The sequence below is a fragment of the Microtus oregoni genome, unplaced genomic scaffold, assembly GCF_018167655.1.
Source record: "Microtus oregoni isolate MIOR12 unplaced genomic scaffold, Mior012 000028F_ref0000031, whole genome shotgun sequence".
In the NCBI taxonomy this organism is placed as follows: domain Eukaryota; kingdom Metazoa; phylum Chordata; class Mammalia; order Rodentia; family Cricetidae; genus Microtus; species Microtus oregoni.
Window position 1 is genome coordinate 14,722,938 of NW_024543087.1, and position 25,490 is coordinate 14,748,427.

Sequence of the window (25,490 nt, forward strand, 5' to 3'; positions counted from 1 at the left end):
TGGTGGATTCTCCCGCAGGGCCTTAGGGGAGGGGCTTAGGCCACATCATCAATGAGGGGAAGCGCACACCACAGCCCACAGAACTCTGGGAAGGCTCACCAGTGTGTGCAGACACCTTCCTAGGGGGCTCTTCTCCCGTTTGCCCCAGGACACTCAGCCATACATGGTACAGTGTGGCTGGCTCCAGTCCATCCAGGTTGTAGCTGTTAGACTCAGGTCGCAAGATCAGGGACTGTTCCTGGCCACCTGAGACAAGTAAGGACCAGGACTATGCAGGAGGGGGTGGTGATTAACAGTGACAGACGCACCCACCTCACCAACTCCCACCAACAACACTGACCACTGCTGATCAAGTCCATCCTCCTGACGGACCTTCCTCTCTCATCTTTACCCTGGCCTCTCCACTGACCTACCAGATGTATCCCCTCAAGCCTGATTAGCCCCGCCCACCTTGTCGATTAGGCCCCCTGCTGTTTTTGTTCCTGCCGACCTCCTCCCCTCCTTTCACCCACGTTGATGACTTCGCCCACTGGCCCTCTGCCTCTATTGATCCCAACCTATTGGTCCTACTAGGGCACCTCTCACCCTCAGGTTGCCAATGCAGACGGAAGCCCAGGGCTCCAGGTACCGGCTCCCAGCGCAGCCTCAAAGAATGCGCTCCTCGCTGCACTACTTGAAGGCTCTCCAGAGGTGTTGGAGCTTCAGGCGCTTAAGAGAAAGCACTACAGTCAGGGAGGTTTTGCCCCATAGGCTGCACCAGTCCCAAGTACTACATTCCCCACCTCCCCCAAGATTTTGCCTACACAGGTTAACTACAAATCCTTGATCCCTTCTCCAATCTCCGGCACATGTCCAGCCCCATAAGCTCCACCCCTTGGACACTAGCCCCAATCCAAACCCCAAATCCTCCTACGTGTGGTGACGACAATAGAAACTGGTGCGCCCTCTCGGTCCCCAACCAGTGCCGTCACTCTCACTGAGTAGCTGACTCCGCCTTCCAGATCCCGTATCTCGGCAGAGTCTTTGTTTCCTGGGAGTATCTGGTGCCTCATAGGGCCGCCTGTCCAGGCCAGTGAAGAGTAAGAGTTAGGGGAGTTACCAGAGAGGGCGCTGTAACCGGGGAGGACAAGCATGGGGTCATGGAGCCGTACCTTCACTCCGTCCCCATGCCAGTCTATAGGCTGTGGCTCCAGGGACTCCTACCCAAGTGACCCGTACAACATCACTGGACGCATTAAGGATTTGCAGTTTGGACACACTGCCCACAGGCTCAGGAGCTAGAGGCAAAGGCAAGGGAAAGGTCAGGGGTCACTGGGTATCTAGCAGGGGCAGGAGTGGCCAGGCGAGCATGGGTAATGGAGGCTAGGTGAGGTTAATGCAGCTGGGTCAGTGGAGGGAAGTTTAAGAGTGAGGAGGCCAGTGTTCCAAAGTAGGAAGTATGGCACGGCCAAGGTCACCACCGTGGGTGGACACTCAGTCACCATGGGTGGTTCAGTGTGGACAGGAAAGTCACTGAGCAGCAATGGAGTAGTAGTTAGAGCAGGCAGAAATACACAGCAGGGTGGGTCAGCCGACAAGGTGAGAGAAGAGCTGGCCAGGGTCACTCACCAGTCCTCACAACCACAGAGGCAGGGGGGCCATCCACACCAGCGACATGGGTTCTCACATGCACTGTGTACTCTGTGTCTGGCTCCAGCCCATCGATGTCAGCCACCGTGGCTTCCCCAGAAACCAACTGAGATTTCTCTGGACCTAGAATCAGGGATAGAGGCAACACCAGGACTTGGCAGACTACCCGTACTCCACTTAGACCCCAGATCTCCATCCGTCTTCCTCTCAGAATCACCTCTCAGCCCCCCTTAAACCCCTGCCTCCTACCATGGCCTGAGTGCCAGGAAACCCTGTATCCTGTGGCTCCAGGAACACCGGTCCAGGCAATGCTGATGGATGAGGGGCCAGACTGAGTCAAATGGACTCTCCTCACGGGGCTCAGTGGGTCTGGAGAGGGAGACAAGGGGAGTCTGGTAAAGCAGGCAGGAGGTCTAATTGGATGATTCTAATTCTACAAGTGTTTAAAGAGGCAGAGATCTCACAAAGAAGGCAGTGAAGCTTTGACAAAAGGCACCTAGGAAGGCTAAGCAGGCAGGCGGCAGCAATCTGAAAGACAAGGTGTGATGGAGCGGAGTCTATGGATGAGTAGCAGGAATAAGAAGAAAGACAGTGGGAGCTGAGGGGGAGCACGGGGGAGCTGAAGGAACGACTTTCTTAGGGTGGAAGCGGCGGGCATGTAAGTGATGAAAAGGGCAGTCTGAAGGGACACTGGAGGCGAAGAACCAAGAAACTGGGTCAGGCTCTGACCAGTTCGAGCCACGATGACCACAGGGGGGCCCTCCTCTCTTCCTCGAAGTGCTGACACAGCCACGTGATAAGAGGTTCCAGGCTGCAGCCCCAGGATGTCTGTGGTGGTCGAGTCTGGGGTCAGTGTCTGACTGGACTCTGGACCTAGGATCAGAGAGAAACGATGGCCCGGTTTCTGGCTGTCCTCTTAGTTCTCTCCTCAGTGATCCACACACTCTGCACTGACCGCTGCCTGTCCTCCAGCTAATCCGAAATCCACTGGCCCCAGGTACAGGTCCCCAGGCCACTCTAATTCTTGTTGCATCTGACACCACAACCCGCAGTCCTGGAACAGTAAGTTGGGTTTCTGGATCTGGAGATTAAAAACAGGGGTCAAGGGTCAAGATATGGACAGCAGCAAGTCATTCACCAGTCCCTACAAGTCTCCCAAAGTGCTCACCTCTGCGGATGGTCAGGATGCTGGCACCGCCCTCATGAGTGCCCATTCGAGCAGACACCCGCACTGTGTAGCTGATCCCAGCTCGAACATCATCTAAGTCAAAGGTCGTCTGACTCCCAGGGAGCAACAGGGTTCGCTCAACTCCTGAGAGAAGGTAGGGTGGACAGGCAGGGGTCAGTACCATACAGGGATATAAAACAGAAATCGGTGATGGGCAGGAATGCAAGACAAGGGGTCTCATGGGAGCTGGAAAATTGGATGGGGAGGGGCAGCGAGAAATGAAAGCAGTAAGAGAAAGGGATGCAGGTTAAGGGGACCAGTCATGGAGGCAGCACGGGACAACTGGAGTCACCAGTGAATGGGGACACTGGGTAATAGAGGATGTAGTATGATGAGAGTCCGTGACAGCGAGTGGACAAGCCGCTGATAGACATTGTCACGGATGGCAGAGTCCGTGACAGCGAGGCGAGTGGACCAGTCACCCAGCAGAGGTGAGTGGACCAGCCGCTGATAGACATTGTCACCCAGCAGAGGTGAGTGGACCAGCCGCTGATAGACATTGTCACCCAACAGAGGTGAGTGGACCAGCCGCTGATAGACATTGTTACCCAGCAGAGGTGAGTGGACCAGCCGCTGATAGACATTGTTACCCAGCAGAGGTGTGTGCTGGGTGAGACATGAGAGATTAGATTAGAGGACTCTTAGTGGGGGGGCAGTGGGAATGTGAGGGATTGGGGGACACATGGGAGTCTGAAGGAGCGCTCGAGGCAAAGAATCAAGAGACTGAGACAGAATCTGTCCAGTTTGCGCCACAATGACCACATGGGGGCCCTCTTCTCCCTCTTGAGAAGGACAGCAGGAGGGAGGACCCCAGAGCTTGTGGTGGAGGAGGATGAGCCATGGTAGGGTGTGGGTGGAGTGGGGAGAGACAACTGGCGAGACAGGCAGGGTAGAGGAGAGGAAAGACAGACCCTGGGGCAGTTCTGGGGATGACAGTTGTCAGGATGTAGATGGGCAAAGAGATGACGGAAGTTGTCGGAACCCAGAGGAAGGGGTGTGAGGGTGCTGCTGGCTGGGACTTCAGGATGAGAAGACTTTTCTGACTGCTTCTGCCTTACCCTGGCTACTGCGGACAGTGACACGGTACTCAGTGGCACCGGAGACTGGGTGCCAAGACACTCGCACCCGGTGCCCGGGCAGTTCTGTGGCTCGTAAATTCATCACCTCGCTCGCTGGCTGCTCTGGGCCTGGGAGAGAGGAGACTGTAAGCTTGACTGGAGTCTGGAGCTGCTAGATTTTCCCAGTCACTTCAAGCTCCAGAGCCCTCACCTGTAGGAACGACGGTCGCAGGAGTGGCCACCTCCCGGCCCTCCAACAGAGTGTAGAGCGTGAAGCGATACTCAGTGCCCGGCTGCAACCCATCCAGCTGGTGGTGGGTCACATCAGAGGGCAGGACCACTTTCTGTGGTGCTTCCAAGCCTGTAAGATGGCAGGGTCATGTTAGCTGCAGCCAAGCCCAAAACCCTGCCTGCCCAGCCATCCAGTTGCACTGACCACTTTCACGATGCCACTCCAACCGGTAGCCACGGGCCCCAGGCACCAAGTTCCAGGAAAGGAGGATGGATGTGGGGCTCAAGATGACAGGGTGCAGGGTCTGCTCAACCGAGGAGTCTGCCCAGGGCACATGGGTATCAATGGCCTCTACACCCTGCCCTGCCTGCCCATCCCAACCTGAAGAAAGGACCCAGACTTCTCACCAGTGCGGCCAGTCAGAGAAGTGGCAGGCCCCACGCTGTGGCCAAATAGGGCGCTCACAGTCACCTCATAGTCTGTGCCAGGCTCCAAGTGATATAAAAGCATTGACCCCTGTCCAGGGCTCAGGTCCTGCTGCTGTGTTGCCCCACCTGTATTGGGGCCACAGAGGGTTCAGTGGGACAGACGCAGGACTTTATCACTTTGTTAATCCACACCTCTCACTTACCACGGAGGTCTCGCCATGCCACACGGTAGCCAGTGGCACCTGGCACTCTCCTCCAGGCCACCAGAAGGCTGTGGGATGTGATGTTCTGGATGCTCAACTCCAGCCCTTCCTCGGCAGCTGAGGGAAGGTCCACCGGGGTCAAAAGTAGGAAGGGGTTTGGGGGTCTGGGTGGTTAGGAGAATGGGGTCAGAGGTTAACAGAATTGCTCACTGGTCCGAGCTGTTCCACTCACGGCCTCCCCGATGCTGTTGGCGTAGAGGGCGACCACAGTCACTTGATATTCAGTTAGTGGCCGGAGACCCTGTAGTCGCATGCTGGTCTCACCAGCTGGGACGTTCACCTGCCCAGAGCCGGAGGTCATCTCATATTGCTGGCCAAGCCCCGTAGCAGCCATCACCGCTGACAAGCCTTACCTCCTGTCGCTCACTCGGCAGTGGCTGTCCCAGTCCTGTCAGAGGGGTGTACTGAACCTTGTAGCCAGTCACGGGGCCACTAGCCGCTGTCCACTGTACTCGCAAGGATTGACTACTTGGCTCAGACAGCACCAGGTCCCGGGGCCCAGACGGAGTGCCATCAGCTGCGGATGGGGTTGGGGCAGCATCAGGTCATCAGGAAAGAGGGTGAGGAGCACCTAAATCAGCACTCCCAGGCCGGGGTTAGGATAGGGACCCAGGGCCAGGGTACCCAGCATGGGCAGGAACTTACGGGGCAGGGTCACAGGCACACCACCAGCAGTCGTGCACACCCTCCGAGAAATGAGGGGCAACAGTGTCCTCAGGATGCTGAAGTCGTTGACAAAGAAGAAGAAGTCACTGGTTGGCTGTGAGGCAACCCGCTTCAGCTCCTCGGGGTCAGCATTCTTGATTCCTGAAGAGATGCCCAAACAGGGCTCAGTTACTTCCTCATTCTCTGCACGGTCCCCACTCCAACTGACCTCTCGCCTCAGCTTGGTTCTCACCCACAGCAAACAGCTTGACTCCCTGCCCCTTCAGTTTTTGGGCAGCTGGGTCCACTAAGTCTTGGGACTTCCCATCTGTGATCAGGATACAGACCTAGAATAGATGCCAAGACCAGTAAGGGATGCTTTGAACATTTATTTTGGATTCCCATTTGGAGGCACGGTAAGTTTAGGGAACACCTTGGGTATGCCAGGTCGTGTTAGATGGGGCAAAAAGACATGGTCAGAAACGTGACGAAGAGCGGCCCCTGTGCGTGTGTTGCCACCCTTATAGCTGAGTTCCCGGATGGCGCGGACGGTATCACCTCCAGAGCCGAGTGCATCCAGACCAAATTCTGTTCTAAGGGGAAGAAACAGAATAACAAAAGACAAGGATCTCTTCCTGTCCTGGCCTCTGGGATGAGAGCTCTTGAGAGTGCCCTTGGTTCTGAGATCCCAGACCTCTACCAGGAAGCTTCCACCTTAACAGACTCCACAGGTGCCGCGCAGTCCAGCAGTGCTGCGGAACTTCAACGGACTGTGAACCCTTAAGGTTCCCAGCCTCGGGGGGGACAGGATATCTGGTTAAACAATTATAGGAGGAAGGGCCCAGTGGTAGGACAGTGGACACTGGCGGGACAGAAAGTCTTTCTGGTGAGCTGAAGGGGTCAGAAAGCCCAGACATGACTGGACTGTGCATCTCTATTCAGACCAGAAAACAGAATCATCCCGTCTAGCTCACCCTACCTCTGACCCCTCCAGGACACTGGCTTAGGAGTGCTTCAGGACAGGAACACTCTTCCCAGTTATCCCTACCTCTCTCCAGAGGAGGTCTCTGCTAGGGCCTTTCTGGACTCCCCAAAGCTGGTTTCTAGACTCTCTCCTATCTGCGGAAAGGGGTCTTGGGACCTACGATCTTGGCCCCAAGCCGGCTACTCACTGTGGATCATCACTGTACTGCACCGTGGCAAATCGGACGCCCTGCGCACTGGCTGCCCCTGAAAAAGGCAGCACCAGCCCCTCCAGGAATCCTCGCACTTCGCGGAAGTTGCTGCGGCCAATGGATGAAGAGCCATCGAGTAAGAACACGATGTCAGCGGCGTAAAGGCGCGTGCAGGTCACTGAAGCGGGAGGAGAGATCGTGACCTTTCCTAGGAATCCAGCCATCCTCTCTAGGCTCTGCGGTCCCCTGGGACCGAGTGGACAACAGGCTTCATCTGCCTAGCAAATGGGGCTCCGGTAGGCGTGTGCCTGCTAGCTTTGGAGGAAGCCGCAGTGGGGCTCAGAGTAGAGCTTGTCTCAGGGAGGGCAGAAGCACCGTGGGGGAGGATAGATCGCAAGCAGGGTGTAGTTCTGGGGCTGAAGTCAGCTTCGGACGGACTGTTGCCGGGTGGCAAAGGGCAGGGGATTCAGCATGCATCTAGAGAGCTAGAATTTGGGTGCCAACGGGATAGGAGGCAATTTGGGGAGCCCAGAGTGGAAGTTGGGAAGCCTGGGAAGAGTTAGAGGCATCGATGAAGAGTTTGGAGGAAACCTGGGTGGGAAGGTGTCAGGAATAAAGTTTGAGTAGATGCATGGGTGACAGGGTGCAGAATCCCGGAAGGTGCCCACCTCTATCTCTGGGCTGGGCCCACACTCCGGGCGCCCCCACCAGGACCTCGGCAGCGCAGAGCGCAGCGACCAGGAGCCGCAGCCTCATCCTGGGTGATAGAAACCGTCAGGCAGGAACCCCACCTCTGTTCCTTCTCCTGAGCCTTTGGTGGGTGGAAGCCCAGTGCCCCCCACCCCAAGTCCTAATCTTGCCTGCCCGTCAGCCTGCTCCCGCCGCAGCCAGTCCTAGTCCCGCCGGCACAGAGGAGAAAAGTTCCAGATCCCAGGAGGCGGAGCAGCAGGCGGGGACCAGGAGGCCCGCCCTCACTCCCCTCCCCAGAGGTCTCTTCCCCCACCCCACTTCTCCCGGATTTAAGTAAGATATGACGCTCTTAAGTGCAAGGCCCTCTCCCATGTTTTCTGGAATCATCCAGGTTTTTTTTTGACAGACGCTGAGAGAGCACCCCAACCTCGCTTAGGGTTATAGGTCTTGACTGCTTTTTAGACAGTGACCAATGAAGTCATTGCTGCTTTCTGAAATGTGGACAGGTTCCTGCAGACCATAGGGGTAGCAGCCCGATGGTGGGACACTTTGCAGCTGGAACTGACTCACCCCCAACCCGTGGGGGTGCCCAGACAAAGCCTCAGGCCATAGATCCTGACAAACCCAAATCTTGTGAATCAGCCATGCTTCTGTCTGGTGGACCTCCTGTGCCCCACCCTAGCCTCTGCGACAGGCAGGGCAGCCCCCAGCAAATGAGAGACACCGGGACTATTTTAGGGACCCCACATTGTGTTGGGGATCTAAGCAATCCACCCTTGCTTTGGAAGAGAGAACCTGTGTCATGCTTACTCATGCTTGTCCTACCTAGTGCCCTTCACTCCCCACTATGTCTTGAACCAGTCCTAGACAGATGCCATCCAGCTGTGTTTGCAGTGAGGGAGGGTTGTCCATATGTGAAGGGATGGACCACCCATGCTGACAGCTCAGCTCTCAGGAATCCACCTAATGCCATGTTCCCACTGGCAGGCCCTGTCCCACCATCTAACCTGCCTTCATCCTGGCTTGTAGGAATCCCCTCCTTCAACCCACTGTAGCCTTTTGACTCAGTTCCCTGAATGGGCCTGGGACCACCCTGTGACCATTTCCTTTCCTCATCGCCTCAAGGTACCTAACATTCTCCTTCCTAATTGACCCCTCTTGGTCCTTTCCTATGGACAGTCATTCCAAAGCCCAGGTCAAGCCCATTTTCCTAATGAGGTCTTCAGTTAATACCTATGTTACGAGGTGGGTGACATCAAGACAGAGAGACACGCCTAAGAAAACTAGCCCCCATTTGGGCCTAGTTTCTTTGTTAGTCAGTCCTGTATAGTTCAGAACAATCCCATAAGTTTATCTTCATTCACCGTTGCTGCTGGGTGTTTCCAATATGCCTGGCCCTACACCCTCGCTCCTTCAGACCCTTAGGTTAAATGGAAGTTATGTTTCCCCTGGGCCTGGCCAGAGTGGAGTTTTCTAGCATGGGCAAACCTCAGGGTACAGGGACCATCTATTCCTATGTCCCTGTTGTCAGGAAGGCTGGAGCTCTGGTTGTCACTGAAGACACCCGCCCCCAGAACTATCCAGGTACACAATGCTGTCTTTACAGGTCCCAGAAACACTCCCCAACATCATGGTCTCCAACCCTAAAAGGTATGTTCCAGATGAGGGCGGTAGAGGCATGTTCTCATAGAGGAAATCCCTGCCCTTAAGACCATTGCCTACTCTGGCAGTCAAGGGTGGGTGGTAGCAGGATAAAGATGGCATGTATGGACATACATGTATATGCGGGCCTGGTCTTTAGGGGAAATAGGAGACCAACTTAAAGAGTATTAGCATCAAGATAAGCCTCACTAGAATTGAAGCACTCCCTCAGCTAAAGGTTCAGTGTGGGCCAAAGGAGGCTCCTGGAAAAGCAGAAGGCTGGGGATGACTAGGTCTATAGCAAGAACAGGGGTGTGGCCCTCTAAGGCCCCTGGCTGCAGCATCTCAGTAGGCTTGCAGCTTTAGATACAGTACTGGAGACCTGTACCCACCTGAAGCTCTTCCATCAGGGCAGTGGAACCCAGAGTGTGAACTCTTCGCTCTCATGCTCCCCTGAACATCATCTTCCTTGGTGTCATGTCTCACCAGATGGAACTATGTCTCCAACTAGGACCCACATCCCACTGTATCCTCAATACCTCAACAATCCTCAGCAAACTGGACAGGGTGTCCTCTGACCCTCTCTTCCCTCTGCATCTCCCAAGACTACTGGGAGCATTGCCTTGCTCATGCTTCCACAGCTCACTGCCTCTCCCTGTGGCCACAGAAATGCAGCCCAAATCCCGTGCACTCACGGCTCTTACCATGCTATTTTTTTTTTTTTTTAATTTACAAAAAGATCAGATTTATTCTGTGTAGTGTGAACACTGTGAGGTCGGCATCCGGTCAAGGCCTTCTTGCTGTAGCACCCCCGGCAGAGTGGGAAAGCACATTACCATGCTATTTTTATGATCCCCTGTAGGCACCTGTCTGCATGCTTCTAGCTCAGAAGCAAGGAGTCAGAAACTCCAGCAGCTCCAGCCCTTCTGTACCCTTTGGGGTCAGACATGCGCTTAAGAGAAATCAAATCTCATTCCATGAGCAGAACAGACTTGTTCCTGGACCTACGTGGGTGCTCTGTATCTACACAAAGCCAGGGTTGGGCCCATCTAAGCTGTGTGCTAAGTTTCCTTCCAGATGGGCACACAGTAAGATGACCTGTCCCCTGACAACTGAGGGAAAGGCACTGGACAGTCTACGGGCCAAGGCTTGTTTGGCTACATCCAGTAGAGTGTGTTGGGGAGACTTTGGAACAGCCCCTCTCAACAAGCTGCCCCAGAACCCTGCTCATATTCAAAGGTTCAGGCCCTTTCCTTCCACCTTTCCTTCAGGCCTTCTTAGGAATCTTAGAGAAGCCTGGGGGAGTACAGGAAGAGAAACCCAAGTCTCTCCCAGATCAGAGCTTAAAGGGGTAGCAGAGGGATAAAGCAGCTGAGAGTTTTATTAGGTGAGGGTTAGGTCCTGGCTGCCTTTAGAAAATGGGGAGGGGACCACTAGGCCAACAGCTCAGGACTTGCCTAGGACAGTCCTAGAGGAGGGAGGGGGCTTGGGCCCCACTGAGCTCAGGGCTATTCTTGGAGCTTGAGTCAGCGGCAAACAGAGGCAAAGGATTCCTGCGTTGCCTGTCCAGACAGCAGTTAGAAACCAAATCAGAACACTGTGCCCCAGGCTATTCTCTCCACAACCACAGCACACACTCAGAAGTGGCTTCCTCTGGGACACTGGTAACCCCTCCTAGTCCACTCCAGCAGAGAACAGAGGCCACCAGAGGGTGACTCTGTACAGTGTCTTCAGTGAGGGGTTTCCCATGTAAGCTCCCAGATTCCACACTGGGACATCAATAGGGTAGAGACTGGGCCTAGAGTTTCCGTAACTCCCACATCCCACCCCTGGGACAAGATGGCTAAGGAATGTCCCCCATGTAGCTGAGTGGAAACAGCTGGGCGAACTCCCTGCAAGCATCAAAGGCTTCCGGCCTCTGAGTTGCAGCCTCCACACTTGCCCCTGGCTGAGGACACATCAGACGAGGGCAGGATTCAGAGCATACAGAATGTGAGGAAGTCTTTGCTCCCCAGTGGATTCCATGCCAACACTAAAGAAAGGACAACACAATTCTCAATAGGACTTTATTGGTGGTAATTGGCTGCATACGTCTGAGCAGCAGGAGTGGTAGTTTGTGGCAGAGGACCCCAGTCCCTGGCCCCACCCTCTTGCCTGCCAGCACAGACTTCCTGCCTAGAAGCGCAGCCAGAACATGCCGCTACGGATCCGGTTGTAGTCTGGGAGCTGCTCAATGGGGCCTGTGGGGATAGGGTGGTGAGTCAGGGTGGAGTGCCTGGCCTGCACAGGGACACCTGGCCCTGTGCCACGCCCAGCACAGAGGCTGCCCAGAGCAGCACAAGACAGGCTTTGAGTGGAAGAGGCAAGAGCACATTCCCCATGGTGCAGAGCCTGTCCTTTCATGCTCTGGCCCTGGCAGCCACACCCCACATGCAGGGTACCTGCTGCCTGGTGGGCTGGGGGGTGGGTGGGGTATTAATGGAGGAGCTTGGCAAGGAGTCAGGGAACTGTTGGGACAGGTTTTCTGAAAAAGAACTTCCCTGGCAGCCAGGTGACTGGAGAGAACCTTAATTTCCTTCTCAAAGAATAAGCTGGGATGGGGGAGCAGAGGCGGGAGAGGAGGACAAGATAATAGCCAGAGGAAAGCAACAGCAGAGCAGACCTTCCAGACTACTCACCAAATCCAGCCACTGCTGGACACTGGTCATAAAAATACTTGGAGCAAACCTCACGCAGCATATGGGCATCCACCTCCTGTAGGGGAAGCAGAGACAACACTGAGTAACAGGTACCAGGCAACCCTTTAGCCAGTATCTTCTTGTGTCAACCACACTTCCTATTTGTCCTTTGGGGTTGTTCCTCTACCTAAAGGGTGAGTAGGTAGGGTTCTCCCTACCTAGTCCACAGTCATCTGGTTACCCCTCTGGTTACCCCCACCCCTACAACTGGCAGCTGTCTTGGGTAACAGAGATGCTTATGGGAGCAATTTTTGTTGTATCAGAGGCCCATCAGCTCTAGACCCTCTCCTGGGGTCCAATTACCGCAATCCGGCTCTCCCACTCAGCCAGAGGGATGCGGCGGCCGTAAGTCAGGAGGCTGCGACCAATGTCTTCACACACAGGAGTGGTGCCTTCAAGGAAAGGGGAAAAGCTTACAAGTCAGTCTAGTCCAATCTCAGACCTACAGAAGCCTCTAGGACCGTGCTCTGATCCTATCACCATAACAACCTGCCGCAACAATAGTGCCTACCTCCACTGACACCCAAAGTTCCAAGCCCTGCACCTGGGGTTTCTCTCCCTTTCTTCTGTTTTCTTGCTATGTACCTTAGCTGGCAGGTCAGGCTTGCTTCTAACTCAGAAGATCTGCCTACCTCTACCTCCAGAGTGCTGGGATAAAGGCATGGGCCACCTTGCCAAATTTTTTTTGTTTTATGTTTTTTAAAGATATGGTCTCATACTGGGTAGTTGTGGTGCATGCCAGGATCTCTGTGAGTTTGAGGCCAATCTGGTCTACAGAGCAAGTTCTAGGACAAGCTCCAAAGCTACAGAGAAACCCTATCTCAAAAAAAAACAAAAAAAAAAAAAAAAAAAAAAAAGGTCTCAAGTACTACTAAGTACTACTACAGTCTGGCCCAGAACTGACTGTGTAGTTCAGGGTGGCTTATCCCCCAAATGCTGGGATTAGAGTGTGAAACACCACACACGGCCAAGGCCTACGTCACTGTGATCACTACAGGACATATTGTCTCCTCACGGCAGGAATGAGGACTCACCATCCAGATGAGACACCAAGGCATTTCTGAGGATGTTTTTGCCCCGAGTCACCTCGCCTTCTGTAGCACTGGTGCACAAGCGCATCCTAAAGCAGGGTGGGGGTAGAGTGGGCTTGGAGTGATGTTTGTTCTGGGAGACCGTGTGTGGTCTCTTAGCTTCCTACTAGCCCGGCTCCCGTGGCAATACTGAGGTGACACTCACCACTGGGCTTGGAGGAAGAAGACCATGTCATCGATGCTCATGCCGTTACAGACAAAGTGTGCGCCCAACAACCCAGTGTCAGAGTAGGAGATGTTGAAGGTCTGGAAACTCTGGCAAAGCTTGTTAGCCACAGCAACAGAAGCCAGTGGGCTGGACAGGTGCTGCGAAAGGCAAGGACCATCAACACTCCTCTTGTCTGTGGCCCAGTCCTAAGCTCCACAACCGGCATCCTCTTCTCCCTGGAGGGAAGGTCCCATGCCTGTCCTGGCACTTACCGCTCCACCACCGTAAGTGCAGTCATAGTGGCCAATGATGGCATTGGCTACTTGGAGAGCCACATTGTCCGGGTTAGCCCAGCCAGGTCCCTCTACTGCAATAGCCACGTGGGCTAAAGGCAAGGCGTCATCACGATGGCGGATCTGAAACAATACATGTCAAGGCTGACAGAAAACCAGACCTGAGTAAACAGAAAGAATGGGAGATGCCAGACCCTTGCCGATTCATTCCTGAGGCATTTGACATCACACAGACAACCATGCACACAAGGATCCTCCCAGAGGTCACCGGCTTAGAGCATCAATCCCGCCACCAGGCAGCACACCTCACTGCCAGTGAAACGACATGAAGTCACACCAGGTATGGCATCCTCTTCATACACACGGGATACGCTGCTGAAGTGCTTCTGGGCAAGATCAAGCAGCTGCCGGTGTTCCACCCCTGTGGGGACAGAGTGGTGTCAGCGGTCACCCAGAGTCCAAGCACAGGAAGAGGAGAGAACACACGGAGGGACAAGGACGATCCCTAGGCAGATCCTGTCTCAAAGGCAAGCTAGGAATCCAGGGCTAGGAAGCCCATGGCCCAGGCACACTGAAGTCAAAAATGGACTTGGAGGGTAGGGATCTGGAGAGATGGCTCAGCAGTTAAAAGTGCTTGTTCCTGCAGACCAGGGATTGGTTCCTAACACCTACATGGTGGTTTACAGTCATCTGTAACTTTAGTTTCAGGTCTGATGCCCTCTTCTAACCTCTGTAAACACCAGCCACGTGTGGTACACAAACATACAGAAAGGCAAAACGCTCTTACACATTGTCGTTTTTTTTTTAATTAATTTATTTTTACTTTATGTGTATTGGTGCTTTGCCTGCATGTATGTCTGTGTGAGGGTGTCAGAACTTGGAGTTATAGACAGTTGTGGGCTGCCATGAGGGTGGTGGGAACCAAACCTGGGCCCTCTGGAAGAGTAGTAAGTGCTCTTAACCATTCAGTCATTTCTCCAGTCCCCACAAGAAATATTTTAAAAATTATTTTAGCTAGAAAGTGGCCTTTAATCCCAGCACTTAGGAGGCAGAAACAGGTAGAGGTAGGAGGATATCTGTGAGTTCACGGCCAGCCTGGTCTACAGAGTGAGCTCCAGGATAGGTGTTCAAAAAAAAAAAAAAAAAAAAAAAACTACAGAAACTCTGTCTTGAAAAGATAGATAGATAGATGTGCATGTATGTATTTATTTTAAAAATGGTGAATGGGAGGATATCTGAGTGCTTAGAGATCTTGCCTAACATGCACAACACCTTAGGTTCAACCCCAGCACCACAAAAAAAGTAGAGCTGGAGAGATGGCTCAGCAGTTAAGAGAGATTCCTGCTCTTCCAGAGGACCTGAGAGTTCAGTTCCCAGCACCAATGTCGGGCAGTTCACAACTGCACATAACTCACTCCAGGGGATCTAACACCCTCTCTGACTTCCATGAGCACCACATGCTTTCTGCATACATACACAGACACATGTAGTCACATAAATAAAAAATATAAATAAATTAATCTCTGGGTCAACCAGCAGCTCAGTAATAAAGGCACCTACTGCAAAGTCTGGTGACTGAGTTTGATCCTTGAGATCCGCATTGGTTGGAGAGAACCAACTCTGTGGTTGTCCTGGGATGTGCAAGCAAGGACATGAGTGCACTCACACACACACACAAACACATATTTAAAAAATCAGAGAATCAGACAAAAGGGGCAATGGTTTGTCATATGCCATGAGCATCGGCCCTCCCCCCAGAAGCATCGTCTTGCTTGCACTGAGGGAACTGGTACAGGCTGAGCACAAGGCTATGGCACTGTCCTCTCAAGCTCTACCACAGACCTCACTGACAGCCCTGAAGGTGTGGCAAAAAGAGGTGCTCCTGCAGGGCTACAATTTACCCTGGGAGCCTGGGGAGCTGAGGTCAAGGACAAGGAACATCATAAACACACACCTTAGGTAGGACTCTGTGCCAGACACCTCATAAGACGCCATGGGGCATACCCTGACAGGTGAGCACCATTACAGGACAACCTGCCTTAAGCCTGCTAAGACTCAAGAAAGTCTGATGGGTTAGTAATTGTCGCTGCTCTTGGTTCCCAGTTCCCTGTTGTGTTCTTCCTGGGCTTTTTCTCCCACCTTGGTGGCAAGTTTTAAGCAAGTCTGCTTCCCCAGCCACAGCTAGACCTACACAAGACCTGCATCAGAAACTATGTGGGATCCGTCCACTGCTCCCCCTTGCTCCTGCCATCTCCATAGGGGACCTGTCACATCGTCCCTAGTTAGCCCGCCTTACTCTGACCCCATCCGGGAACAGAGCAAGCCTTAAAGTAATCCAGGTCGGGGTACTACCTTTCCTCTTTGTCCAGGTCCCCACTAACTGACAACTACCACCCTTTAGAAATTTGTTCAAATGACATATGCTCCCCACCCACCTCTAAGCTCTTATTAAAACCGCTGCTAAATTCTGTGCCTCCCTTTTAAGGTGGCCACAGTCACCATCAAATGTACATCATCAAAGAGCCACTGTTGGTGGCACTCAATGGCAAGGCTATAAGGAATTGGCCCACAAACAGGGTATTCTAGGACTAGGTGAGGCTAAGAGGTTTGAGGCACAGGCAGGAGCTGGCAGCCAAACTGAGGCACATACTAAAGGGGTATCCCTGTATGGCCAGTGTCAGTGGTGGCAGCAGAATGAGATCCCAGCCCATCTCAAATCATAGAAGGATCACATACCTCAATGACAGAACAGGCACAGAGCTCACTGGAGTCCTCTATGGTCAGGACCAGAGGACACAGGCATTGATAAGCAAGGTTTAGGCCCTCCTGGCCAGGGCTTCAGCAAACCCATCACTCACCTCCAGCTGCAGCCAGCACCATTCGAGGAGCTTTGTAATGCCTGTTGAGGTAATCAGTCAAGTCTGCGCGCGACAGCCTCCTGCAAAACATGTAGCTGAGTCACCCAAAATGTGGCCAAGAAGAGGTATGGCATCTCTGCAGAGCAGGCTCTAACACACCCCTCTCAATCCAGCCTCGTCACCTACCCTTCAGGACCCACAGGGCAACACGCTGAGAAAGGTGTGAGCTAATACTGGGCTCTGAAAGGGCATCAGATTCCCACTGTGTACACTCCCAACAGAGGACAGTGGTACACAGAAGGCACACCTAGATGCTCCCTCCCCTAGACTGTCAGGATATCCCACACAGAGTCCAAGACAAGTGAAGACCCTAGACAGGGTCATAGGACCAGAAGGCAACACAACAATTCTATGAATTGGGAAAACAACAGAGGCAGCTAGACAACCTGCACTCTGGCTGATGGGGACATGCACTGCTTCAACCTCACCCAGCTCCTCTCACCTGACATTCTCACTGGGCCCCTCTACAGCCTGGCCCAGAGGTGTACCCTGGAATGCTGTGGCATGCAGGTAATCAAAGACCACGTTCTGCATAGAGGCATCATTTTCCTGCATCTCCCGCAGGATCACATCTCGTTCCTTCTCGATCTGGGAGTCTTCCAGACTGCAGTTCTGCACAATGTCTGCCAGGAGTTCCACAACTGGACACGGAAGGTTGTGTTAGCCGGGCATCGTGCTACACACCCCAATCCCAACATTTGGGAGGCCAAAGTAGGAGGATTACCAAGTGTTCAAGGACGCCCAGGCTACACAGTGAATTCAAAGTCAATTTTGAATTATATCAAATTGAAGTTATATCAAAAAACTTAGGAGCTGACTCAGTGGGTAAGGACATTGGCCACCAAGCATGCTGATCTGAGTCTGAGTACCAGAGCCCACATGGTGGGAAGAGATAACTGACTCCTGCTAAGCTACCTCTGACCAAGCTTACACCAACACACATACAGTTTAAAAAAAGAAAGAAAAAAAAAAAGCTTAAAAAGCTGGCACATCCCAGCTAGGTGGTACTGGTGCTCACCTTTACTCCCAGTACTCAGGAGGCAGAGGCAGGCAGATCTCTGTGAGTAAGAGGCCAGCCTGGTCGCAAGAGCTAGTTTGAGAATGGGTTCCAAAGCTACAGAGAAACCTGTCTTGAAACATGGAAAAAAAAAAAGACATCTCCCACTGGTCTACACTCAGATTAGTTGCTTTCAATAAGGCCACAGCCCAGTGGGAAGTCCAGTTCTGGGGACAGTCTGGAACTCTTGGGAGCCTGACTTCTGCAGCCCTGGAGACCTACCCTTCTATGCCCATGCCTTCCTCCAGGGGTTACCTTTTGGCAGGTCCTTGGACAGCGCCTTGATGAGGTAAGCAGTGTGCTCCCGAGTGGTATAGGCATTAAGATGAGCCCCCATACTCTCCACCTCCTTCTCTAAGGCATTGCCAGGACGATTCTTTGTTCCCTGGAATCAGACATCAAAAGGATCAGGGGCTGGAGCTGGCTCAGCGGTTAAGAGCACTGGCTGCTCTTGCAGAGGATGCAGGCTTGGTTCCCAGCACCCACGTGGTGGCTCACAGCCATTCCTAACCCCAGTTCCAGGAGATGCAATCGGCAAATACACAGTGTACATTTATGTTGTGGGAATGCCTTCAGCCAATAGCCTCTAAGGTACTGGCCCACTTTGGGTGTGGTCTCATGTACTGTTAAGTGCAGATGGAAGCAAGTGGAGGAGGGGGCGCTTTTTCTGCAGGATTCGGTTCCAGTTTCCAGCGCACACAGAGAACTGCAGATTGCTACCCTTACTGTGAGTTTATCCCCAAATAAATAAATCTTTGTTATACTCCATTTCTTTTTTTTTTAGTAAATTCTGCAACTTTATTTTTTTTTTACATTTATTTATTATATATACAACATTTCTTCCATGTACACCTGCACACCAGAAGGGGGCACCAAATGACATTACAGATGGCTGTGAGCCACCATGTGGTTACTGGGAATTGAACTCAGGACCTCTGGAAGAGCAGTCAGTGCTCTTAACTGCTGAGCCATCTCGCCAGCTCCTACAGTCCATTTCTTATTATTGTGGAACTCTTTGATACTACTACAATTTAGTGTCCAACATTTAAAAAAAAATCCAAACCAGGAGCCACAGAATACAGGATCTGCCTTCAAAGGTTGAAATTCCAACACATACCTCCCTCAAGCGTCTGTATTCAACACACTGAGTAGGCCCTCAGTTGAGCAGACAGTATCATAGGCTGTTTAGAGCCAGTTAGGGACAGGACAACAGGGCTGAGCAAGTGGTGCCTAATAACCAGAGTTCTCTTGACAGCCTAACCTGCCCTTTGCTCTTTTTTTTTCTTTCTTCGAGATAGGGTTTCTCTGTGGTTTTGGAGCCTGTCCTGGAACTAGCTCTTGTAGACCAGGCTGGTCTCGAACTCACAGAGATCTGCCTGCCTCTGCCTCCCAAGTGCTGGGATTAAAGGCATGCGCCACTACCGCCTGGCCTGCCCTTTGCTCTTGACTGCGGATGTAACGTGATTAGCGGCTCCAAGTCCCTGCCACTGTATGTGGGACTGCAACCTGGAAGGGGGACCTCAGTCAAGGACTCACCAGATAAACACTCAGAAAAAACTACGCCCATACTGCTCCTTCCCAAAAGCATAGCCAGCAATTATGCCCCAAAAGTTCCACAATCAGGAGACTAATTTTTTGGACTCTGGTCTTTTGAGACAGGCGGTCCACACTGAGGGGAATCATGGACTTCAAGAGACTTACCTTGAAAGCCAGATGCTCCAAAAAGTAGCCTGCCCCATTGTTCTTCTCAGTCTCATACCGGCTGCCAGCATCAATCCACACTCCCACCTGTACAAGAAACCACCAACAAAAGGAACCAACAAATCAGCCTAGTTCCCAGCCACGAAATAACCCTAACATCCTCCTAGGCGGCACTGTGGACAGAGCTGCTCCAATAAGAGCCCCACAGAGACAGGAGAGCCCACAGCACAGGGAAAGTCCACATGACTACACTGCCTCACCTTTTACCTGACACAGGTTTCTGCATGGGCTATCAAAGGCAACCAGGAGCATTTCTGGTGTTCATCTTTAAGGCACTGCCATGCTTTGAAGCCTAACCTGGCTTTGAATGCACAGAAATCCCCCCACCTTATTCTCTCAACTGTGTCCATTTACCTGGCTCCACAACTAGTTAATTCTCTTTTCTTCTGTGCACGAAGCCTATCATTCACAGACAACAGTCCATGCTCTACACTCTAAGAATTATATGCAAGTTAGGGTATGGTGACCTGTAACCCCAGCACTATGGAAGGCAGAAGCAGGATCATGAGTTCGAGGCTAGCCTGTGATAGGAGGAAAGCTCCTGACTTAGACACCTTGCACGTCATCATTTTAAAAAGGTGCTGAAGGGCTGGAGAGATGGCTCAGTGGTTAAGAGCACTGACTGCTCTTCCAGAGGACCCGGGTTCAATTCCCAGCACCCACATGGCAGCTCACAACTGTCTGAAGATCAGTTCCAGAGGATCTGACACTTCACACCAATGCACATAAAATAAAGTTAAATAAACCATAAAAATATTTAAAAAAAAAAATAAATAAAAAGGTGCTGAAGCAGGGTGTGGTGGCACACACTTTTAATCCTAGCAGACGTAGGTTTGGGGCCAGCCTGGTCTACATGGCAAGTTCCAGCCCAACCAGGGTTACATAGTGAGACTTTGTATGAAAAACAAAGAGAAAATAACTTCCATAGTGAAACCCTATAACTCAGTAACTTTTCAACATGGAGTCTGGCCATGCCACTAGGCTGGTTCTGAACTTCTGGGTTAAACAATCCTCATCTTTCAATCTCTCAGATGTCTAGGACTGTAAGTACACGCCATTGTGTTCAGCTTCAGGGAAGACTTCATCCTATTACAGTACCGGAGTTCAAACACAAAGCCTCAGGAATACTTAGCAATTGCTTTACCACTGATGTACACCTACAGACGTCAAAGAATTTTTTTTTAATGATTTATTTTTATTTTATGTGAACTAGTGCTTTCCTGCATATGTACATGAGGGTGTTGGTGACCCCTGTAGCTAGGGTTACAGACAGTTGTGAGTTACTTGAAGTGGGTGCTGGGAATAGAGCTTGATTCTTCTGCAAAAACTGTAGAAGTTTTTAACCACTGAGCCGTCTCTCCAGTCACCCCTTCTACCATGCCTCAGAATCTTAATATTCTAACTGGGTGGTGATGGCACATGCCTTTAATCCCAGCACATGGGAGGCAGAGACAGGTGGATCTCTGTGAGTTTGAGGCCAGCTTGGTCTACAGAGTGAGTTCCAGGACAGACTCCAAAGCTACACAGAGAAACCCTGGCTCAAAAAAAAAAAAAACAACTTAATATTCCTAGGTCTCACTACTATGTACTCCTGGCTGGACTGGACTCAGAGATCCACCTGCTTCTACCTTCTGAGTGTGAATCTTATATTCTTTTTGGGTTTTCTTGTTTTTTGAGAAAGGGTATCATGTAGCTCATGCTGGCCTTGAATTTATTCTGTAGCTGAAAATAGCCTTGAATTCCCAATCCTCCTGTCCCCACATCCCAGTACCAGGATTATAGGTAAGCAAGAATTGAATGTTTCCCAGCGTGCTGCGAAACACACTACTTACCCACATGAGCAAGCTTTTTATTATCTGTTCATTGTTGCCTTAAGTTTTCCACATGCTTTGCAAACAGATGTTGATACACTATTGTGTAGTATACATGTGTTTTGCTCTTTGTGTGAATGCATGTGCACCTGTGTGCACATGGTGGCAGGAGGTGGATACCCTATCCATCAAGGCTGGAGCTGCAGACATTCGAAGAACTCCTAGCTTGTTATCTGCGTGCTGGGATGTGTTCTCCTCTTCTCGTGGTTGCACAGTAAACAACTTTAACCATAGAATCATCTTGCTAGCTCCAAACATTCACCTTAAATGACTACAATCCACAGCATCCTTTGATTTTAACTGATACCATTCTTTCTTTGGAACTCCTCACAATCATAGTACCTTAGAGTCTGCGGAATAAAGCATGATTTACTAAGCTTTCTTAGAGTCAAGTATCTCTCAAGTATCAAGCAAGTTGCCTACCACTATGCCCTGTGTTTGGCAACAATTTAGATCACAAGACATTATTTGTCCCTGGAAAACTAAATCAGTCAATAAAAACATAAAGCCCTAACCAGGTAGTGGTGATGTATGTCTTTAACCCCAGCACTTGGGAGGCAGAGGCAGGTGGATCTCCATGTTCAAAGCTAGCCTGGTCTATAGAGTGAGTTCCAGGATAGCCAGGGCTATACAGAAAAACTGGACAGGAAAGAAAACTTTTATTTTTAAATATGTGTCTATGTGTATGTGGCATGGTAAGATGGTGGAGAAGAGCACTGGCTGCTCTTCCACAGGATCAAGGTTCAATTCCCAGCACCCATATGGTGGCTCTCAACCATCTGTAACTCCAGTTCCAGAGGATTTGAAGTCTCTTTGGGCCTCCATGGGCTTCATGCACACATGGTACACATACATGCATGTGGGCAAACCACTCAAACACATAAACAGTAAAGACTAGACACACTAGTCTCCACCTTCCTCAGTACAGGTGTCAGACCCAAATTGCCACATTGGGGATCCAAATTATGTAGGTATATTAGAGTTCCACAATTCAGGCTCTCATGCTTGAGTAGCAAGCACTTTACACACTCGGCCATCTTCCCAGCCCTTCAGAGGTATTTTTTATTTTCATTTATTTTTTTAAAAAATATTTATTTATTTATTATGTATACAATGTTCTGTCTGTGTGTATGCCTGCAGGCCAGGAGAGGGCACCAGACCTCATTACAGATGGTTGTGAGCCACCATGTGGTTGCTGGGAATTGAACTCAGGACCTTTGGAAGAGCAGGCAATGCTCTTAACCTCTGAGCCATCTCTCCAGCCCCTCAGAGGTATTTTTTGAAGTGCATTCCTGGTATAGCTACAGATTATATAGCATAGGTGGTGAGTCTAATAGATCTGGATGTCTTTCTGAAAGTCACCTCAAGTCTCTGAAATATAATTTTTTTTTGTCATTTTAAAACAATAATCACTTCTCTCTTGCCGTTGGTACAAAAAGCTGGAAAAGAATTGGGCCCCGTCCTTGGCAAGCACCGTAATGTTGGCTGGAGGGCTGCCGCTATTAAGTTAGGGCAGGGCTGAAGTCAGGTACACGGACAAATCAAATCTGGCGGCAGTAAGCCAGTCTCCACCCAAAACGCGGGAGAAGGCGGCCCAAGGTCATATCCCAACCTGGGAACACACTTCGGGCCCGTCTAGAGGGCTGGCGATAACTCACAGTGCAGGTAGGGTGGGAGGACTGCTCCGAGGCCACGCGCAGCCCGTTGTCCAACACGCTGACCTGGGTCTCCGGCACGCTCTGGAGCGCCTGGGCGAAGGTGGCGGTACCCCGCAAGGCGGGTGACCTCAGCAGGGCCGGCTAAGGAAGAAGACGACCCTGTAAGAACTGCTCTCCGAGCCTCTGACAGTGGGACCCCGGCTCTCAGGCCCAAGCCAGAGAAGGCAGCCATCCCCGCCCTCCGCGGTGACCTTCCCACGGCCCTGACCCCGCGACCTCTCCACTCGGCGCGGCCACTACTGACAGCCTGCTCCTCGTCTGCGTGCGGAAGCCCTGAGCCTCGCAGAGCAGCGTTCTCGCCGCCAGCTCACCGTGCGGCCGGAGCGAAGGAGCACTTGCGTCCCGGAGCAAGCAGCCCGGCAGACTGCGGACGCCGCCATCTTCTACTTCCTGTCGGCGTAAAGCCGCGTCACGCATGCGCAAAACTGAGAAGGCGGAGTCTGAGGCGGAGACGCAGGCGCCGTACGGAAGACTTGGCGCTCGATCGCCCCCTGACGGGCATCGGGTCTATTCGCAAGAATTAATGTTCGTTTTTTCCTTTGGTTCTAAGCCATTGATAGACTCTGCTTAGCCGGCTGTCCATCAGCCTGCTGCTGGCCCTTCTGCTGTCCCGGTCATGCCTTCTTCCACCTGAGGGAGGCGCTGTGCACTGTTTCTCTCCAGCTGCGGGAGCGCGGTGTGCACTGCACGCCAGCAGCAGCAGCAGCAGCACTGCCTGGGCCTGGAGGGCGGGGTGCACAAACCCGGGAATTGGCTGAAGCGAAGCACCAGCCTGCCAGTGATTCCCTAGCAACAAGGTGACCACTGAACTTAGTTTGAAAGAATAAAATGTCTAAATGGTTGACCTGAAAAACGTTTAATAGTATATTGCCAAAGCAATATTGAATGTCAGCACTTAGGAAATGGAGGCACAGAAGTAGCATCCTGCCCTGTGTAAGGAGTTCAAAACTAGCCTGGGTTGTGTAAGACAGTGTCTCCAAAGGGCGGGGGGTGGGGTGGGGTGTATGAAAAACGGAACATGTAAAGGTTAATTTGTGAAACAGGATTTCTTTGTTTGGCAAACCAAAAACTAATCCCCTCTCTCTCTTTTTTAATGAAAATGATTTTCCTACATTTGTGATCTTTTCAAAACGTTTTTAAAAAATTTATCTGGGCAACCTGGTGTACAAAGTGAATTCCAGAACAGCCAGTGCTGTCACAAAGAGAAACCCTGTCTTAAAAAAACAAAAAGTAAAACAAAACAAAAAAAACTTATCTGAAATCAAACAAAAGATGCTTAGTGTATATTGATTGAGAATTTGTGTACCAAAATTAGGATTTAGAGAGGAAATAAAGTGAAACAAAATCTTTATTTATTTATTTATTATGTATACAATATTCTGTCTGTGTGTATGTCTGCAGTCCAGAAGAGGGCACCAGACCTCATTCCAGATGGTTGTGAGCCACCATGTGGTTGCTGGGAATTGAACTCAGGACCTTTGGAAGAGCAGGCAATGCTCTTAACCACTGAGCCATCCCTCCAGCCCCGAAACAAAATCTTTTAAATTTCTGAGTTGCTGGATATGGTGGTAAATGCCTTTAATCCCAGGATTCAAGAGGCAAGAGCACATAGATCGTTTGCCTTCCAGACTAGCCTGGTATGTACAGTGAGCCAGGCCTATATAGTGAGAGCCTGTCTCAACTAACACACAAAACAAACCTGCTTCTCTTCTTTGAAAGACAGGGTGTCCTGTAGACAAGGATGACCTTGAACTTCTGAACTCCTACACCCCCCCATACTAAGATTTCTGTGGTGCTAAGAAGAAAAGTCAGTGTCTCAGGAGTGCTAGGCAAGCACCACCACTGAGCTACGACCTCAGCCCTCTATCAGCTTTTTGTCGATGTTAATTTTTAATTTAAAATTGTTTTTATTATCTGTTACTTGTATATGTGTACTTGATGGGGGGGCATGTCCCTACACGTGTTCAAAGGTCAGAGGACAACTTTGGGGCATCAGTTCTCTCCTTCCACCTTTACATGGATTCCAGGGATCAAATGCGGGTCACCAGGCTTGTACAAAAGTGCCGAGTCACTTATAGAGCAGCCTTAAGTTTACAGAACCGGTGAGCAGATGGTACAGAGATCCACCATGCACTCCCATAAGCACAAGGGAGCAGCTCCCCTTTTATTGACATCTTACATTGGTATAGGTCATCTATTATTATTAATGGGCCATTATTGGTTCATCATTAACTAAAGTCCACAGTTTGCACAGATTTCCTTGAGTTGTGTTTTTTTTTAAGCTAATGTCATTTTTCTGTTTCAAGACAGTACCTTACATTTATCTATGTTTCTCCTGTTTATGACTCCTGTGGTTTTTTTTTTTTTTTTTTGCCATCCCAGACTTTAATGTGACCATTTATAAGACTTTCAGCTACATGCTATAATGAAAATGGAGTGTGCTGTTTGGAAGCCTGTGCGGTGCAACCAAAAACAACAACCAACCTGATCTTCCTTCGCAGGTCCTCCTGAGACCTTAAACCCCGAGTGGTAAACCAGATGGCCCTCCTACTCAGTTCTGTCTGTGCACCTCACAGAGCTTCAGAAGTTGCATCAGCCAAATGAGAAGACATTTCAATATAAATAGAAAGACATTTACAAGGCCCTTTTCCACCAGAATGTCTCTTTGCAGTGGTTTAGAATCTGAATATTTGACAACTCTTGTATCATCACATCAGTAGATCTCATGGTGTTGTTTTAGAGGTTTGCTTTTTTGTTTTTAATGTGGAAAGGGTTTGTCTGCCTGTATGGAGGCTAGTAGAGGACTCTGAATCCCCTGGAACTAGAGTTGTAGACAGTTGTGGACTATTGTGCTGGGAACTGTACCTGGGTCCTCTATCACAGCTGCAAATGTTCTTGACCACTAA

General features: G+C 51.0%; 2 protein-coding genes across 2 annotated transcripts in view; both read right to left on the reverse strand.

Annotated features, from left to right (window-relative positions):
- The window catches only part of Col7a1 (collagen type VII alpha 1 chain), a 31,541-nt gene extending 24,127 nt beyond the window's left edge, over positions 1-7,414 (reverse strand). The window contains exons 1-21 of the mRNA XM_041677154.1: positions 7,327-7,414; positions 6,656-6,836; positions 5,917-6,076; positions 5,737-5,830; positions 5,484-5,645; positions 5,192-5,355; positions 4,989-5,118; positions 4,779-4,895; positions 4,555-4,701; positions 4,352-4,468; positions 4,127-4,276; positions 3,916-4,044; positions 2,798-2,941; positions 2,585-2,710; positions 2,359-2,502; positions 1,879-1,998; positions 1,609-1,752; positions 1,152-1,277; positions 914-1,060; positions 586-708; positions 100-246 (exon numbers count right to left, since the gene is read on the reverse strand). Of these exons, the coding sequence (XP_041533088.1) occupies positions 100-246; positions 586-708; positions 914-1,060; positions 1,152-1,277; positions 1,609-1,752; positions 1,879-1,998; positions 2,359-2,502; positions 2,585-2,710; positions 2,798-2,941; positions 3,916-4,044; positions 4,127-4,276; positions 4,352-4,468; positions 4,555-4,701; positions 4,779-4,895; positions 4,989-5,118; positions 5,192-5,355; positions 5,484-5,645; positions 5,737-5,830; positions 5,917-6,076; positions 6,656-6,836; positions 7,327-7,414 (2,860 nt within the window). The remainder of the gene's footprint in view (positions 1-99; positions 247-585; positions 709-913; positions 1,061-1,151; positions 1,278-1,608; positions 1,753-1,878; positions 1,999-2,358; positions 2,503-2,584; positions 2,711-2,797; positions 2,942-3,915; positions 4,045-4,126; positions 4,277-4,351; positions 4,469-4,554; positions 4,702-4,778; positions 4,896-4,988; positions 5,119-5,191; positions 5,356-5,483; positions 5,646-5,736; positions 5,831-5,916; positions 6,077-6,655; positions 6,837-7,326) is intronic.
- A 3,627-nt stretch (positions 7,415-11,041) lies between these two features.
- On the reverse strand, positions 11,042-23,032 carry LOC121464397 (cytochrome b-c1 complex subunit 1, mitochondrial). The gene is made up of 13 exons (XM_041677332.1): positions 22,896-23,032; positions 22,525-22,665; positions 18,936-19,022; positions 17,490-17,619; positions 16,620-16,818; positions 16,118-16,197; positions 13,565-13,680; positions 13,239-13,382; positions 12,964-13,124; positions 12,762-12,847; positions 12,031-12,119; positions 11,668-11,743; positions 11,042-11,229 (listed from the first exon to the last, which is right to left on the reverse strand). Exons 1-13 carry the CDS (start codon positions 22,962-22,964, stop codon positions 11,165-11,167), a joined length of 1,443 nt encoding a protein of 480 aa, XP_041533266.1. The 5' UTR covers positions 22,965-23,032; the 3' UTR covers positions 11,042-11,164.
- Positions 23,033-25,490: the final 2,458 nt, after the last annotated feature.